At 33.9% G+C, this 20,085-nt stretch overlaps 1 protein-coding gene across 6 annotated transcripts in view; it reads right to left on the bottom strand.

The window, feature by feature from the left end:
* Positions 1–20,085, bottom strand: part of Spock3 (SPARC (osteonectin), cwcv and kazal like domains proteoglycan 3) — a 365,812-nt gene that overhangs the window by 171,724 nt on the left and 174,003 nt on the right. For all 6 annotated transcript variants that reach the window (XM_075986866.1, XM_075986868.1, XM_075986867.1 and 3 more), the window contains exon 4: positions 13,103–13,217. In XM_075986866.1, coding sequence (XP_075842981.1) covers positions 13,103–13,217 — 115 coding nt within the window. The remainder of the gene's footprint in view (positions 1–13,102; positions 13,218–20,085) is intronic.

Raw genomic sequence — 20,085 nt, 5'->3', positions numbered from 1 at the left:
TTAACTGAATTATAATAATGATTCTTCCAATTGCTTGTAGGAAATCAGAGTATTAAAATAATAATATCAAATTTACCTTTACACTAAGCAATATAATTGATTACCTGGAGACAAAAGAATAAGAAATATTCGCTGGATGAAGAGATTAACCAAAACCAGAAATATGTAAAACAGCAATTAGATTCTTTACTAGAACTGCCCATAAATATCATCTGCTTTACAAACAATGGATTAAAATAATGAAAGTGAGCAAATTATTTACATCTTGTTGCAGGTTGAAGATCCAATAATCTTTTCCCACAGTTGGGGCATGGTATTAAATCTTACCTTGTACCAATAATCCTCTTTTCTAAAGAATAAATGTTTCAGCTTCAAAAATGTTCAGAAAAATATAACATATCTTTTCATTGTCTACACTTTTTTAAGCTTTATGCATCATGATGCATTCCGAGATTACGGTTAATGTAAACCATGAGAGCTATGTCTCTGCTCCTCCAAAATGGAAGACATGTATACAAACACAGGATATAACTCAGGTGGAGAATTACTGAAATGATTCTATCCAGAACCATAAGAAGCAAAGCCCACAATTACAAATACTGTCACACAGTGTTGCTGAACTGAAAGTAGTATAAACACAGGTTGCTTGCAGTAGAGGAACTGATCCTGTCTCTCTAGAAAATCTTTGATACTGTCAATCAAAATATACATATTTGCTTTTTGTCTAAGCAATCTATTCTTTAAAGACTTATGGAAAAAATATGCATTTATACAAATGAACATACTGAAGATTATCAGAAGTACTAATCTCTGCAGCAGGATATTTCATAACTAAATCATTAGCAAAAATATGTAATAAATGGGGTTGGAGACTAAGCCCATTGGGAGAGCACTTGCCCTACCAAACACAGGTTCTCATCTCTGAAAAAAAATCAGGTAATGAATTTATTGGTGAATCTGATGAATTTCAAATATTCAAAGAGTATTTAGTTAATAACAAAGCAAAATAATGTATATAAAGCCTTCCTATTTGTATTTTATTTTCTGCTAGTATGCATGTATTTTCATTTATCTGCCATATTGTTTTATATATATATATATATATATATATATATATATATATATATATATGCTATAAATCTCTGTCAGGATGTGAGTGGCATTTGTTGGAGCCCACAAGACTATACAGTAACTGTACAGCTGAAAGATTCATAAAGGCAGACCCACAGTGTACAATTTATAGAGTACTCTGTTAGCAGAGCTTTGGGAACAATTGTGTTTTGAAACAGTTGCTGTCATATCTGTGGAAACCTTGTGAGGCCATGTTTCTCCCTTCAAAATGGGATTCACTACCAAAATACCTTACAGTGCAACTTCTTCTGCAAGGACGGTAGAAAGACCCTTCCATTCCCCCACATCATGAGGCCTTAGAATGATAACATTCACTTCTTGTTCTAACGGTCAAATTTTTATAGACTTAATCCCACAAAATTACCTGCTAACAGACCACATAGAAATGTCTAAAGAAGACAGGCACTAAGTAAGAAGGTAGCATGCTCCACCTTTGCCAAAAAACAAATCTGGGTGCTCCAAAACCTGGTTATCATAAAAGAGATTGGATGAGGAGAATGAGTGAATTCAAGATTCCAGAACTTTTAGTAACTTTCTCTAATGGTTTGTAATGTCAGGTATTTCCCCTTGGACACTGACTATTTCCTGAGTGATGTCATCTGTTCCAGAGTGCAGCTTTGTGAGGGTTTACCTGCCCTTTTTGTGATTTTGATATACATATTATCATTGTCTTTGTCTGTGGAATTTTACAACTATGTTTGTAAAAACTAGAAACCTTGTGGAGATCACCTCTTATTCTTCTCCACAAACCTTCACTTCATTTTCCCCCTGACCTCACAAATAAAGAATATGCAGAAGTAACATGCCTGGGCTATTTATTTATTTATTTATTTATGCGCTCAGAAGTTCACTTGCCATAAACATCTTATTTTGAGCCCTGAGGGGGTACTAAGACTGGTACTCAAAGCTCCCAATAGGCATTCATCGATCTAGGTATAGAAGAATATCATACATTGTTCCTGATCATTATTGAAAAATTTTAAACTTGGATTTACAAATGTTTAAACTTTAAAATCTAAATTTAATAATATATTTAGCTTATATATGTATATATATATATATATATATATATATATATATATAAACAATTAATTTAAAAAGTTCATGAATCTGAAATAGAGCAAGAAAGGGAATGTGGGAGATTTTGGAGAAAGGAAAAGTCAGGGAGAAATGTAACTATATTATAATCTCAAAATAAAAAGCAAAAACAAGTTGATCTAACTTTTATTTAATATTTTTCATTCTTTTAAGTTTTGTTAATAAGCAAACAAATTTTGTGCTAAATTTCTTCAAAGTAGTAGCTTAGCAAATTTTGCTGATTAGTTATTTTTTAGTGGGATATGAATTTGGTCATATGAAAAGAGGGAACTTCAGGAAGAATCTATTAGATTGGCCTGTGGGTTTTGTCTGTGGCAAATTTTCTTGAATAACATTTGGCAATGGCATTATGGGACAGGTGTTCCTGACAATTTTGAGCATTTTTCATCTTCCTGGTCTTTTGCTTGTAAACAATGATTTCTGATTTTATGTTTTATGTATATTATGCATATGTGCCTTGTATTGGTATTTCTTGTGCTTTTTCTCTGTTTTATATTTTATTTTGCTGTGTTCATTTTCTTAAGAAAGAGAGAAATACTGTATGAAAGCATATTTTCAATTTTTACAAAAAGAAACTATAATATAGAGGATAGACATATTAACTTTACTTTTTCATATGTAAAAACAAACAGATTGTAAAGTAGTCATATACATTCAATATGGCAGATTGGAAAATACATGAATTTATATGAGACTAAAGGTGAAAGATAGTCTTCAGTGTATAATTTTAATTGACTTGCTTTAAAAATATATAGATGGATAAAACCAAATCATATCTCCTTATATTTCTACAGACAATTAGATCATGTGGTCTCTGACATGAGAGTCATAGCATGACAGCAGTATTAGGAGGTGGTGAAGAGAAGGAGGGGAGGAAGAAGAGGAAATGGAGGAGGAGGAGGAGGAGGAGGAGGAGGAGGAGGAGGAGGAGGAGGAGGAGGAGGAGGAGAAGGAGGAGAAGGAGGAGAAGGAGGAGAAGGAGGAGAAGAAGGAGGAGGATGAAGTAGATAACAGGGTGTGCCTGAAAGTGCTATATCTTCACCTGGACTCTTCTTATTCCCCTTATTCCTGCTTTCCACCTACCCAGATTTAAATATTAGATTCCCATACACACTTCCAGCATGATGTTATGTCAGATGCATGGAGCCAAACAACCATGACTGACACCTCTGAAATTATGAGGCAAAATGAATCCTTCTTTTCTTTACATGTTTCTGTCAGCAGCTTATCACAGCAATAATAAAAATGAATCATACTAAAAATTAAGGAAGAGAGAAGAAAATGAAAAATCGGTCCAACAATATGTACTATCCAGAAATCAGCACTGTCAATGTTGATCACACATACACAATTTCAACCAAACCAAACTGAGTATTGTATATTTTAATACTATTTTATTTTAATGTATGTAGCACACACTTTCCATTTTGTAAGTACTTTTATTATGCTTCTCTGGTTAAATGGTTTTATGAAATTATTGATAACTCATACAGTTGTCAATATAGAAGTTCAAATATTTTATTATAGATGAGAATAATGTAATAGAAACATAAAAATGGGGGTGGAGCTTTTGGAGAAGCTGCTCTCGAAGAAGACCAAGGTTTGATTTCTCGTACCCATACAGTGGCTCACAGCTGATGTAGGAATTTCCTCTGTGTGCTGTGATTACCATTGACAAATAAAGGAACTGCTTTGGACCTATAGCAGAATCATAGGGAAACAGAGCTAAGTGGGGAAAATCTAAGCTGAATGCTGGGAGAAAAAAGGCCGAGTCAGAGAAAAGCCATGTAGCCCTGTTGAAGACAGATGCCAGAACTTTGCCAGTAAGCCACTGCCACATGCTGATACACAAATTAAGAGAAATGGGTTAAATTAATATGTAAGAGATAGCCAATAAGAAGCTAGAACTAATGGGCCAATCAGTGATTTAATTAATACAGTTTTTGTGTGATTATTTTGGGGCCAAGCAGTTGGGAACCAGTAAGTGGCCTCTCACAATACACAGCTGTCTCTAACTCCTGTTCCAGAGAGTCTTGTAAGGACATGGAAAATTTTAGAAAACTTGCTTGATCAGTAGCTGGTTAAGGCACTGCATTCATGAAACTATGCAACATCAAGAGCTAGTTGAAAACAGGAACCTCTGCAAAAGTTAAACCACAAAATGTTCCTATCAGCTAGCTACCTGTAATAGGAGAATTCCCAGCTAGCTCTAAAGCATAAACCTTGCTTTTGCATTCTGGACTTGACTGCACTATGGTGGTCTCTCTGGGGGTCTCAATTTGGTCACAATAATCTGCTGCCCTTTCTGACTTCCACAGGGAGCAGGTACACATGCAAAAAGGCGTTCATGCAGGCAAAACTTTCATATTATAAAAATTAAAAAGATATAAATATATAAAAGAAATGTAGGAAAAGAATAGTATTGAAGGAAAACACATAATTCAAACCATGATATCAGCCATGACTACTGAGTCACACTTTTCTTTGTATAATGACTTTATCAGTTTGAGTGTATGCTTCCTCATCATCATTAACCCAGCATCATCTCTGTTTTTTTATGTTTTGTAGCTTCACCTTGTTTGATTAATTTTGTTAGGTGCATAGATTCATCATAATTAAAAATTAACACAAAACAGTCAAACATTTCTTTTCTTTTTTATTTCAGGATCCTTACAAACTGAAGAAATTAAACTGAGATTTAATCTTCTCTCAGTGATAATAGCCTTGATAAAGAACACAAAGGTAGTAACCAAATTAAGACTGTGGAGAAGGAGGAATCCTTGACCCTTGCTGATGGAAGCATAAATTGGTGTAGACAATGTAGTTTTGAATGGCCTTTACATGACTTTTCAGATCAGAATGCCTTATGTGTCAGCTAGCAAAGAGACACACATTTATATTTATTACAACACTATTCACAATAGCAAAGAAATGAATCCTACATTGTATCTATCCACAGAAGAGTGGGTAATGAAAACATGGGAGCATTATATTATGTAGGATTTTACTCAGTTTTCAAGAAAAATAAAGTTGGGAAGCATATGAGGGCCTACAGTTGTGAACCTGTATGACTGTGCCTGGAGATCAGAAAGTCTGAGCTTATTTTTGCTCTTCAAAGCTGTTGACAAGAGATGTGGCTACAAACAAGAGGTTATGACTTACGGTGTGGTTTATTAGTATTTTGGATATAGAAGTGGATCCATTCCACCTGGAACAAAGGTCGGAGAATTTAAGTCTATACCTTATATCATGTGAATGAAGTCTGTTGCCTCCCTCCACCCCTTTTGAGTAATGTATGTAAGCATATGGAAAATAAATGAGGAAGATTTAGAATTCAGTATTCACTGAATGTTCTCTCAATGATGTTCTGTGCTTCTGTCTCATATGTCTCTTATATCTGTTCCTTTTACTTAATAATTTCCATCCTCACACTCCTACCCAGGAACATACAAGTTTCTTCAATAAAGCTGGTCTTCAATAGAAACAGTGAATTTGGAAAGAATTTTTGTTAGTCTCAGAAAGAGACTAACAATTTTGTTAGTCTCAGAATTTTTGTCAGTCTCAGAAAGAGAAAAGCATATTCTCTCTCATATGCAAACCCGAACTTTTAATGCTTGTATGAGTATAAATAAGGGGATGCAAGAGAGGCCATAGACTTTGTAACTAAGTAGGAAACCATATTTATCTTTTTATATGCCTAAGGTTGCAACTGTACAATGATCTGGTGTTTTATCTTCATCTCTGAAGGACATTGATTAAGTAGTCTTCAGAGCCATCTGAAAGACATTTGCAAAGGTAGCCATGTTCATTGATGTCCTCTTTATCTTACTTTAAAAGTATTTACTAGATCACCCAGGAAGCAATTTTTAATATTCCTTTTATATGCCTTCCCCTTCTAATTCTTGCATTTACTCCAAAGAAGACAATGGGCTACATTCTCTTTTAACTGTGTCTACATGAATATAGTGATCATCAGAAGGTCTCATATTTTTCTCTTATACATTTTAGAGGAAGATATTGAAAGAGAGAGGTTACGATTGCTTAGTTAAAATGAATTGGGCTAGAGTGAGCTAGCATTTTGCCTCTGGCCTCCTGCTGTAAACCATTCCTCTGTGGAAATAATATTTTGCTGTGATGAGATAATGGAGGGAAAGTGGAGGGAAGCTAACTGTGTTGCCATGGCCTTGCTAGGAAGGGTCATGCAGTTTCTGGGTATCAGATAGTGAGTTAATGTATCACAAGGATATTTAATGCTGCTCATTAAAGAATTAAGTCAATAGTATGACTCATTTTTATGTGAAAACCCATTTTTTTTTCTAAATTGTCATAACCTAAACTGATTTAACTGTTGAAGTTATGTGGTCTAATTAATTAAATTTTCTTCTCATAAAAACTTCTCAATTTGGCAGACATTATATACCTCTGAGAGTAATGTCAGTAAAATAGAATTTTCTGTTTAACTAAAATTTAACATGGGGTTTAAATATGTTTAAGGAATTATACAGTAGAAAATAGCTATTCAGTTTATTTTTAAAAGAAATAAACCCTTTACTGTAAAATAATATGAATGAATAATTCCACGTGCTAAATAAAGTCTTAAATGGTGGTGTACCACAATGATTAAATATCATCAAGCTGAGGTGCCCATTTTTAGTGTCTAAGCTTGTCACTTACAACACTCTGGAAAGTCTCTCTACTCCAGGTTTTATTATAGGTAGGAACTGCTCAACTCATCACCTATGATGATTGTAAGACTATGCTCTATCAGACTATATCAATTCTCAGCCCCAGCTTCTATATTTGGTAAGCTGATCATAACTACTGCAATCCATCTCAACTCCTATGATATCTGTGAGATTTAATGTATCATGTACACTATGCCTGGACGTGTGCTTTTGTACTTATGCAGATCCTCAGTAGATAAGATAAAGGTACTATAATGTTCGTCTATAATTTTAATATTAAGATTAGTAATACATAAACTTTATACCCATTATCATTATTCTATGACAATTTTCTAATATATTTAATCTTTAAAAGAATCATGAACCATTTATACATTAACCATAACTTAGTGATAGAGGGATGGGTACTCATAAAATTAAAGAAACATTTAAACATATGAACAAAGTTAATTTGTAATTATAAAAATAAAATGACTATATAATATCTACCTCTTTAAAGATTATGTCTACTCATTTTTCTATAAATCTATCATCTTTCTACCTATCATTTTCTATCTCTTTAAATAATGTTGAGTAAAACTTCCAGAAATATCTCAAATTGTCTCTGTTTTAATAAAGTGTATACAATATAATAATTAGGTTTTTATTTAAATAATGTAAGCCAATTTGTAGAACATTTAGAAGAGTTTTTATATATTAAATATGAAATAAATACTTAAATTCAATTTTTGAGGCACTTTCAATGTGTTTAAATATCAGAAGGTTACATTTTATTTATGTGTCAGAAAACACATTAAAATAATTATAATTATATTCAGCTTATTTAAACAAATATCTTACAACTCTGCTTTAATTTGGACACTGTGGTTAATTGTTCTATCTAAAATATTCCCACAGTGAAACAATCGGAATAAAAGAATTTCCATCAGGCAATTACTGGTACTCTAAAAAAAAGTGGGTTCCAACTTAAATACAGACATTATAAAACATAAATCATTGACACAAAGAATTTTAAGACTTACATTCTTTTGCTGGAATGTATATCTTGAGTTTTTTGTTTGTTTGCTTTGTTTTTTGAGGCAGGCTTTCTTTGTAGCTTTGGACCCTATTCTGGTACTAGCTCTTGTAGACCAGGCAGCCCTTGAACTCACAGAGATCTACCTGTTGCCTGACTCTGCCTTCCTAGGACTGGGATTAAAGGCCTGTGCCACCACTATGTGACTTGATGGATGTTTTTGATAACCAACATTTTGAGTAGGTTTTGAAATTTTGTGTGTAATGACTTTTAAGAGGCCAAACCATCTACTTATTGATTTGTTTATTTATCTTGTGTTGAGTAGAGGCAGAAATCAACATGACTAACTCTGTCCTGTTCTGATTGCATCTTTTTTCTTTTCTCTGACTTTTTAACACCTACCCATTTTCTTCTTAACATTGCCCTTATTGATTGGTACCCAAAACACTGATCTAGAGACAGTGTTAATTGTTAATTACCTGCTATTACACAGTCATCTCAGGAGCATGAAACACCAAGTGTTGAAATACATGAAAATAAAGAGAACTTGGCACTCATGGTCAGCAAGTGTACAACACTAAGTTAAGGAGATAAAAAAAATGGATAACAAAATGTGTAACAGTCAAAGTCTAAGAAAACCATCAGCAATTGCATGAAACCATTAAAATATTTGAAAAGTTGTAACAATTAATGGTTTTCATAGTTAGTAAAATACTGTGTTTTATTTTCTGATGAATACTGCTAAAGGCAAGTTTGCAAGAAAATACTTTAGTTCTGGTGACTTAAGGACAGTTCACCACAGAAGATTTCACTGAAAATATTGTCCAAATAATATTTTCTGTATCCTGGCATATTTGGAAATTTTACATCATACTCTATGCTAGCAGATGAAATTAAAGCTAAAGATAAATATCTCATAAGATATGCCATCATATGATCGATCTCTCTGATTTTGTGATTTTTATGCCACCAAGATAGAGCAAATTTATTATTTTTATCTACTTACAAATCCAATACACAATCTTACAATTTAAAAATAACAGACACCTTCCAACTTGTGTATTTACAGTTTTTTGTTAAGTCCTACATGTATTCTTTCCCCCAACATTTTTAAAAAGTATATGTCAATTCCCCAACCCCCCCATGCAAATCCTGAACTTGCTTTTAGAGAATATGCTTGAAGTACATGGACACAATATACCTAGAATGACTCTTGCAGTTGATGAAACTACAACACTGAATGAACTATAAATAATAGTCATTGCATGCTATTAAAAAAATGTGAATCTACCAGTCCATATGACTTGGGTCTACAATATTGAAGGGACAAAGAGGCCAAGTTCATAAAATGTCCAGTCAACTAATGAGCTCTTGAATGAGATAATTTACTGTGACTGCAAGAAGTAACAAGAAGTTCAAGGTTCTAAGGAAAAGGAGAAGAGGCTATATGTAATGTTTAGTTTAGGGAGGAAGATTTAAGAAAGCATCTTGAGTAACAAGACTCTCCTAGCACTTGAAGCTGCAGACAGTGGCATCCATTTCTTTTTAGTGTTCTAATATAAGTAAATCAATATAATAATTAAATTAGTTTTTATTTAATTGATTTCACTCTTCTAATTTAAGATATTCACATCCTCCAAATGTAACATGTTTTTTATATTAGCTATTGTCATAGATCAGGGTGCATGCCAAAGTTCTACTTCCTACAGGGCTGTGTAAGTACACAATTTATGCTGACATCTCAAAGCAAACAAACCACATAAAATATTAATATCAACTTTTTATTTATTGGATATAGATTGTATTCAGTGCACCATTATAAATAGTTCCTATCAGAAAAAAATAGAACCAAATACAGTTTATATAAAACATTAAAACCAGCCAATTTAAAACCTAGATACCTTTGTCACTCGAGGGGTCACTAAAGGAACGCTGCTGCTGTTTCTGTGATCAAGGTGTGGCTCAATAGCTTCTTGCACTGTGAATATTTAGGTTATTGGTCTCTGACTATCCTTAGCATCGGACAATTAGATAGGAAGTTTCTTTTAGTCCATAGTCTTCTAAATCATTTATTTATTTACGTATTCATTCATTTTGTGTGTGTGGTGGAAGAGAGGTATGTGACAGTCATGGAACATGGTTGGAAATCAGAGAACAACATACAAGACTCAGTTCTTTACTCCCATATTGTTGGTTTGGAGAATCCAACTCAGGTCATTGGGCTTAGTGATAAATGCCTTTACTTGCTAAGTCATCTCCTTGGGCCTAATGCTAGGTGTTCACAGTGAGGTAGCATGATTATTGATAAGCTTAGGCATTGATATCAGGAAATACAAATCAAGGTTTTACTGAGGTTTATGAAATCAGAAAGAAAGTGTCAATGAGTCCTTTTAAAAGTTTGATTTCTTTTGGTTGGAAACATACTACGTTTTGTGGAATTTATAAAGAATATTTAATTAATTAATATCACATGTATATTTATGTCACTGAATTTTGTGTATGTATAGCATGTAAATTCAGTGCCTACACAGACCAGAAATGGTTATTAAAACCCCTGAAAATGCAGTTACAGGTGTTAGCTGCCCCATGTGGGGTGCTGAGAACAAAACTTGGGTTCAATGAAACAACAGCAAATACTCCTAGTTACTGAGATGTGTCTTCAGTCCTAATTTTTGCTTATAAGTAAATGATTTGATTCAATCTCTGCAAGGTAGGTGCTGAATTGCATTTGAAGGCATTTTGAGACCTCTTGCTTACTGATCCCTCAAGTCAAACTCTTCATTCTACTCCCAATTTCCCACATCAAATACTAGTATTTTAAACTGAGAAGATGAAACAAAAAAGTTTCAGAAAATTTGGCATATCTTTAGGATCCTAAGGAAATAGGTTAATAACACAATGTCCAGCCTAGGGCATTGCCATTCTTCTATTAATAAAACACAAAAATCATGATGGACAGGCAATATGTTACTGGTAACTCTGTTCTGTCATTTTGTGAATTTCTCTAGCACACATGTGATTTCAAAATTTTAAAAACTGTCTCCTTAATTATTGCCAACACTCCACCATGATGACATACATATACCTCAAGGTATACTATGAGATTTACAGATATTTTGTATTTGGTCTGGGTTGTTTCCATCTACCTTGACTCTAACTATCTATCACTACTGATTTTAATAATAAAATTTCTAATATATTCAGTGTATAAAATACTTTATATCTTTATATTAATGATGAGTATTACTTAAAAATAAATATTTGCTCTTTGATGTATATATAACCCATTTTTATTCTCTAATGTGCTCTTTTCGCCATCTCTTGGTATGTCTTTTTATTGTTATTATTTTTCATGCTGCCTAGTTACATACCCAAACAAATTCTGGTTCTAGTCTTTTTTTTATCTTTTAATCTGGACTGTGTCTTAATAAGTTGTCAAAGCTGGACTTGAACTCCATTTTTACTCTAGTCAAGTAAACAATTTATGTTTCTTCTGCCACACCTCTCAAGTACCTGGGATAAGAGACCTGTGTCTTTAATATATTTGTATGCAAGTCTACTAAAGCCAAATATTTCACCTATCATCTGAGAATAGACTAGTAGCAATGTTCCTAATTTCATTTAAAGACAATACATAAACTATTCCCATTAAAAAAAAGAAGAATGCAAATAGGATTCATTGGTGTAAGACGTGTTATATATTCCTTTTTTTCTGGTTTTCTTTTGTGATTATGGCGACTTCCAGTCCTGAAATCTTGGCACCATGTCGTATAGGCTATTTGTAAATGGATGACTTTTCAAAGTAGAGCCAACTCTACAGGTATAATGATAACTGTGACCAAAGGGATCAAAGGATTTATATAACCCAGTCTGGGTCTGCAAATATTTGCCTGCTTGAGGGTATAGCTACAAGTACACCATCAGTAGGAGTGATTCTTAAAGAAGTGTTCTTTAATAGGCTCCAAATCTCCACAGTAGGCTTTCTAAGATTCTTCCATAACTATTCACCAAACTATTCTTTTTCTTTATACTTAACTTTGTCATAAACTGAGATTTATAAGCAAGAGTAAGTAGAGGAAGTTACATTCAAAAATGGCAGTGCTGCTGACAACGGCATACTTGAGAGCCTAGCCCAAAGTCAGCCAGACATCTGACTGGTAAACAGAGTATTGCTGTTGAGATTTTACATGGATTTAGTCAGCCACATTGAAGCGCCAATTTTTAATAGGAGGCCGTTTGTTCATTTCCCTGCCACCCAGACTCCCAAAATAACAACACAGAAACTGTATTGATTAAATCACTGCTTGGCCTATTAGCTCTAACTTCTTATTGGCTAGCTTTTGCAACTTAATTTAAACCATTTCTGTTATTTTATATTTTACCATAAGGCTCATGGCTTACTGGCAAAATTCTGGCATGTCTGTCTCTGGCGCCAGCACCATGGCTTTTCTCCAAACCCTGCCTTCATTCTCCCAACATTCAGTTTAGCTTTCCTCGCCTCCCTCTATTCTGCCCTGCTCTGCTATAGGCTCAAAGCAGTTTCGTTATTCACCAACGGTATTCACACCATACAGAGGGGATCAGGCACTTTTCTATTTATCAGGAAAGCCACTACCTACCTTATCTAAGCCCATAGTCAACTATCTTAGGCAAAAAACATCTGGTTCCTTATCAACCCAAACAGCCTGCGATAGATCAAAATCGCTATTCTATCAGGCTGTTCTGGTTCACATGTCACCTCCCATTGTTAACAAACCAATAAAATTGTTAGGGCTTTTACAACCAGGAACTGGTCTCTATTCTCGGAGTTATCTCCAGCAGGCCCCACCCCAAGTCAATAAACTATCTTTAACTGACAGAATGGTCTAGTTTGAAGGTTTCAATGTACCTCACTTATAGAGGTATTATAAAGAGTAAATTACAATTACTCAGAAAACACATTTTAACTCAATCTTTGCAAAGTCAGCATTGTGTAATTTAGATTTAAAACTACCTAATCCCTAGGAATTCTAATTGGTAACAATATTTAACCCATTTCTCTCATGACTATACTACAAAAAATTCTGGAGCCCTTTAAACAAATATCTTTATCAAGAATCAAAACACTGATAAATATTAAGACTGTAGCAAATATTAATACTCTATTCGTAGGTTTTCATTTGAAATTGTTTACCTGTGTGATAGTCTCCTGTGACTGATGCAGAGAGCAGTCTGAGCATCTTGAGTGATGCAGACTTTGTGGCGGCTGCACTTGATCTTTAAGCATGGATCCTTAGCTGGATCTAAAGCTGGAGAGCAGAGAAGGCAGAGAGAGAGAATAGAAAAGAGAGAATTTAAATGTTTCTGTGTACGAAGGTAGTACGTATTGAAGCTTATTCAACATAATTAACTAAATTATGAAATTTTTATTTCATTTTGTTGTATTTTTTCAATTTTGACAGTTTATACACCTACATAATATATTTTAATCATTTTCACACCCATAACTTTTTCTTGTCTTATTCCTTTCAGCACAATCATGGAATTTTATTATATTCATCTGCCAGCCTTTCTGAAGCTTTATTCTTCTGAGAGTTGTGTCTTCTTCTGACCATATAACTCAAAGGAGATCACAGCTGAGTTCAGTCTCATGTAAACAGCTCAGAAGTTAACATTCATGAGGTGCTAAGTGTGGAAAGTGTCTAAGAATGTTGATACAAAAACCATAACTCTCACCTGAAAGGGAATAAAAGATAGTTTATTCTGGAGCCATTTTTAGTGACCAACTATGGTCTGAGAGCACAGAAAAACATTATCCTAAATACCATGTTCCAACACTGAAGCAGTTTCAGAGAGTTGTATAGTTTCATAGAAGAAAGGAAACTGAGAAAGCAAGGCAAGTTAAAGACACATCATTGTTTACATCATAGAATTGCTTACAGCAGCAGCAAGCAGGACATTTTCCAAAGGCCTAAGATGCTGTCTGATGACCTTCCTAGCTTTTGAAGCAAGCTAGTGGTATGTAAAAATTTATAGACTTCAAAAGTTCTTTTGGAATCTATTAGACAAAGAATGCTATTTCTGACAGAGGTGGACATGCAAGTGCAAAGTAATTAGTCTCTGGACCAGAAACATTGCAATTTCCCATATCATTGTAGTTTTAATCAGTCAGTCTTTTAGACACAGATCATTGCCAGGTATTCCTGTACACAAGGAGAGCTGTATGCAATGACTGAAATTCTTCCTAAGTATAGAAAAGATAGAAATGAGAGTGGTGCCATAGTACCACATTTGGTGCTGACAGAAAATGACAGCTACTAACTTTGGGAAACTTCCATAGATGTTCATAGCTATACTAAAAAAAAATAAAGACAAAGATGTCAGAGACACTGGTATCTCATTGGGTAGTTTAAAAATGTCGGGAATACCACTACTGTAAGCTGAGTATATCTTAAAGAAACATATATGCAGCGTTTTCACCTATGATAACTAGTTGTCTCTAAGTGACTTCCAACATAAATACTACATAATGTACTATTATTTATAACAAAATTGGTACATTCATTTATAAAGACATGAATATACATATTCAAATACTGTATTATAATTTTACTTTTATTTTTTTATTTTGGTGAAGTGTGTTGTAAGGGAGGGTCCTTTTTTTGTCCTGGCCGCCCAGCTATCTTAACCCGAAATAACCACACAGAAACCGTATTCATTAAAACACTGCTTGGCCCATTAGCTCTAGTTTCTTATTGGCTAATTCTTACTTCTTAATTTAACCCATTTTTATTAATCTGTGTATTGCCACGTGACTGTGGCTTACTGGCAAGATTCTAACCAGCATCTGTCTCGGGCCAAAGATCAAAGGCATCTCTCACTCTGCCCTTCTTCCCAGCATTCAGTTCTGTCTTCTCCACCTACCTGAGTTCTGTTATCAGACGCAAAGCAGTTTGTTTATTCATTAACCAATGAAAGCAACAAATGAACAGAAGAACCTCCCACACAAGAAGTGATTATTTTATTTATTTGCTTTTAGCGCTTTATCCTAAACTGTTTAATGTAAAATTTCCTGTGTCAAAAGTTATAGTTGTACATTCTTTCTTTTATTTTTAATACATTCCTGACACTGATTAGGTGCTAAAGAATCTGAGACCAGATAGGCCATTAAACTAAGGGAAAATCAAATATTAATTTTCTACTAAAGGAACAGAATAATATAACAGCTCCTAATAAAATTCTGCTATACCTATAAATAAGTGTCCTGTTTAGCCATCATCAGAGATACTTCCTGCAGCAGGAAATTAGAACAAATACGAGGATCCAGGAATGCACAATGTGCAGAGAGTAAAAAAACTCATTGAAGTATGCCAGGTAGTGGTAGCACATACCTATAATCACAGAATTCAGGAGGCAGAAGCATGTAGATTCTGTGAGCTCAACACCAGCCTGGTCTACAAAGATAGTTCCCAAACAGCCAGAGAAACCTGTCTTGAAAACAAAACAAACAAGCAAACAAACAAAAACCCCAAACAATCCCCAAAACAAATAAACAAAAAACCAAACACCTCCCCCGAAACAAACAGACAAATAAAAAACCCAAAGGACCCCACACCCAAACAAACAAATAACGACAATGAAGACAAAGGAGAGTCTCTGAAGTATGTAGATGAAGAGGAAGGGAGATAGATTATAAAGTGAGGATGGAAGACATCAAGAAAGCAGTGCCTATCAGACATGACAAGACTGATGCACTGAACTGGACTGTGCCAGCATGCACAGGGCCTGCACATATCCAAGCCAGATAGGATTCCAGCACTAAGAGGGGAAGTGGACTTGAGCACCTATCCCTAACCCAGAAGCGTTCTCCAACTGACAACCATCTCAAAGGACAAAATCGTTTTCTCTAAAGGAGTCTCATTGGATATACAAAATACATTTAATGATTGGCCCCATGCCAGCAGAAAATGGCCACCATACAGTATATTCACTGATAGCTTTGGCGATTTTTTGTTTATAATTAATAACTGCTTTGCGATTTCCATTTATGAAACACTCTTGAGGTGACTGTGGAGATTGCTCAGTGGAATGAATCAGAGAACTCTCTGTACAAGTATGAAGATGAGTTTGAATCAGCAGCACCCACATAAAAAGCTATGCATGACTGTATTTACTAGAAATTCAGCATTTGGAGACAGAGACACTCGGGTCTGGCATGCTCAAGCTCACTGGACAGCCAGTCCAGTCAAAACGAAAAGAAAGCTTCAACTTCAATGAGATACAAAATTCCTGGGAATAAGGCAGAGAGGGAAGATGTTACCTCTGGCCTCTATAAATTTCTACAGGTGCACATACGTTTACACTCAAGTGCATGAGCTATACACGCTACCCCCCCCCACACACACACACAAACTCACACATACACGCACTCATATAGACACACTCACACACACACTCACATATACACACACATTCATACACACATACACACACTCACACATTCCCACTTATACACACACACTCATACATCACATAATTTCTATACATGAATATATGAACAAAAGAGAAACACTGAATGAAGTCAGTTTAAAATGTAGTTAGTAAGTTGAAAGTAAAAAGAAGGGAGATTCCAATGGTAACTAAATTTAGGTTAATGCAAATTTCTTCAGCTATGGGAGTTGAAACACATTCAGCCAAGATACATTTTAACAATGAAGCTATATTTATTTTTGAGTCTTAGCAGTAACAAGAGAAATTAGAATTCCAATTGTGTGGCTATTTCTTACCAAAAAATAGTGTTGAAATGACCCAGTTTAAAGGTCTAAAAAGACATTTTAAATGTCCAATTATTTCAAGTTTAAAGATCATAAACAACTTCAAGAAGATTACTATTTCAAGACAGTTCTCTATCTGTAATTTTGGGGTAGTTAATCTTATTGTAAATTTGTATGCAATAATCACTAATTTTAAGCACTGGAAGACTAAGTAGTATTAGGATATCAATATTTATTGCTAACAGCACCTAGAAGTATATTAACATATGTAACACTTGCAGAAACCACTACAGATACAACATAAAAGTATATATTAAAGAATCTGAATATATTTATTTTCATTTTGTGAATATGTAATGTATTATACAACTTTAGCTTCTTTTTTACTTTTATTTGTGAGAAGTTTACTAAAATGTATTTTGTCATATTCACTGCATTTTCCCAAAATCTCCCAAGAACCCCCACTTAATCCAAAAGTTATGGTATCAAGAACTAAAAGAAAATAATTTTAACAATATGAAAACATACTTAACTACCCTTGATTTCTTAAAGAAATATTTACTTAAAGGTAAAAAACAAAGTGCAAAATTAAAAGATAATCATAAAATATTAAAATAAAACTTCTCTTATAAAAAGAAGTTTGAAATTAAGTTAGCATACTAATAAACAACACTGGTCTTCAATAAAAGCAACAATAAGTTGTGGGAAAAATTATTAAAAATAAATTTAGTGCCCAAACTGAAAACAATGAAAGGTAAGAACTGCCTTGATAGTAATTAAATCCTAAGGCAGGCAGTTACTAGCAATTTACTCTTATCATACAAAGGAAAGAAAATACACATATTAAAGAGAATTTTTCCTATTTCCATTTGTGAAGAGACTTACAGATATTTCAATAGAAAAAGAAATGCAAGAGAACACAGAAGATCAAGTAAAGAGCAAGAGACAAAAATGGACCCACAGAGCTGTATTAGCTATGTCAGTAAAAAGAACAATAGAAATGATGATCAATTATCTGTTGATATGTAATTTATAGTAAAATAATGTATAACCCATGGGAAATAGTGAAGAATGTGATGCAAATTTAAACTGTTCTAAGGTTCTACATTATACTCTAGAAGAACTGGATGATATGGGTACTGTACATATAAACATGTTATCACTGAAATGAAATTAATTAAAAATATAAATATTCAGATATAGATATAAATGTATGAGATTAAATACAGATCCAAAGAGACAATAAAAATAAAACGAAAAATGAAAAAGGGCACCACAGATGCAAAAATTATGATCTCACTTCAGTAAAATTCTGTACTATGAAATAAAAGGAAGGGATGGTTTTTAGGGAACTTTTAAAAACTTGCCAGATGCTCTGAGGGCAGACAGTATAAATGAGAATCATAGAAAAGAGAGCTAGTGCATGATATTTAGTTAGGTTTTGGACAACCAGTTTTGCAGTGTTAAATGTGATTAAACGTAGTCACAAGTCTTTGGAGTGACTTTTTTGGTTTAAAACCCCAATTCCTCTTCAGTTATATAAGATCCATCTCCACTCATTTTACACTCATTACAAATTGAGCATAGAAATCTACTGTGGGAACCAAATGAAGTCCTGAGATAATGCGTACTGTGAACATGAGCACAGTCATGTCAAGGACCCCAGTACCGAAAACCCATAGGAATGGCAAGATCTTCTCCAGTTCCCAAGGAATAGTAAGGCTGTCTTCTTGCCTAAGTATGCATACTGACCATGTGTCCTAGTAACAACAGCTTCCTCTTCCTGCATTGGAGGACTGTAGACGGAGACTGCTCCACTTAAGAGACTAGAGATTCTTGTGAATCATGTTTCTTCCTTCAGCTGTCTAGAATAAATGCGCAGAGTTCTTGTATCACTGGTGCATCTCCTAAAAGGTGTGCAGACCACCCAAACCTGGTTTTCTGTATGTGCATCTGTTATTCACTCCCTGTGGTCTCAGTCAAGTTAATTCTAAAGTCGTGTTGGTCATGGCAATCAATACTAACAGCCAATTCAGATGTAATTCTACATTATTTGAAGAGAAATAAGAATAAAAATGATATTATTTCAATAATGTCCTATCTTATAAATGTTAAAGATAGACAGTTAATTACTGGTATAACTGTTACTGAAAGCTCCATATGCGATTATAAGCCAGAAATCTATTATACTGTTAATCTATTTGAACTGATGATTGATGGAAATGTTAGTATATTATTGTATTTAATTCTCTGTTATCCTTTATCAATATTTCATATAAATTTCAAATTTTATTTGTTTATTCACTTATTTATTATGTATACAGTGTCTGCTTGCATGTATGCATGTAGCCCAGAAAAAGGCACCAGATTTCACTATAGGTGGTTGTGAACAACTATGTAGTTGCTGGGAATTTTACTCTGTACCTCTGTAAAAGGAACCAGTGCTCTTAAACTTAAGCCTTCTCTCCAGACCCAAGTTCTAAAATTTATAATGTGATAAATGCTAATAGAATTTCTTTTAAAAATAAATTTCTACCAGTGAAACTGATTATTAGTAGAAATCTACAATTTTAATTGGTCTACATGTTTCCCTATTACTCAATACAACAAATAATGACAATTTTTTTGTATGTATTTACAATTTTTTTCCATTTTCAAAACTATATATATATCAATGATGTGTTTGTTCACAGTAAAATACTGCTTCAGACAGGAACATTACAAAAATTCTACCTAATACACCAACTCAAGAAGCAGCTCTGTGAAAAGACTTTGACTTCCAGTTATAGATCTTAATGTTTCCATCCCATACATGAAAGAAGCTGATCCTTTAGTTTTTCAGTATCAAACAACAGATTATGCCCTTCTGTGGTTAATTAACCAGAAAGACAGCACATTAAAAATGCAGGAATTTTCCAGGTGTTGTTAGTGTGCATGCTTTTAATCAGAGTACTCAGGAAGCAGTGGCAGTCAGATCTCTGTCAATTTGACAATAGCAAAAAAGAGTTCCAGGACAGTTATAGTTGTTATAAAGAGAATCTCTGACTTGAAAAACAAAAATTAAACAAAATAGTAGAAAAAATGTTTATTTCATAATGCGTGAGTGTCTAGAATATCCATGAACATGTAGGAAAGATTATATTTGGCTATTAGAATTTATAACATATTTTTATCTGTTATACTCCTAAACTAACTATTTATCAAGTCATGCAACTGTTCCAGCTACCTACTACAGGACCACGGGCCAAGTTGCTTAATATCCTTCTCGTCTCTGACCTCACTTCCATGAAAGAAAATTTTTTGACTCGAAACTCACCACTTTTTCCACATAAAATCTGCTTATGAAGATCTTTACTTGGTTCTTGCTTTCTAGCCTATTTAGAACTAAAACGAACAAATTTAA

The sequence above is a fragment of the Microtus pennsylvanicus genome, chromosome 9, assembly GCF_037038515.1.
Source record: "Microtus pennsylvanicus isolate mMicPen1 chromosome 9, mMicPen1.hap1, whole genome shotgun sequence".
Taxonomy (NCBI): Eukaryota; Metazoa; Chordata; class Mammalia; order Rodentia; family Cricetidae; genus Microtus; species Microtus pennsylvanicus.
Note: the sequence above shows the minus strand (reverse complement) of the source record. Positions and strands in the feature narration are given on the sequence as shown.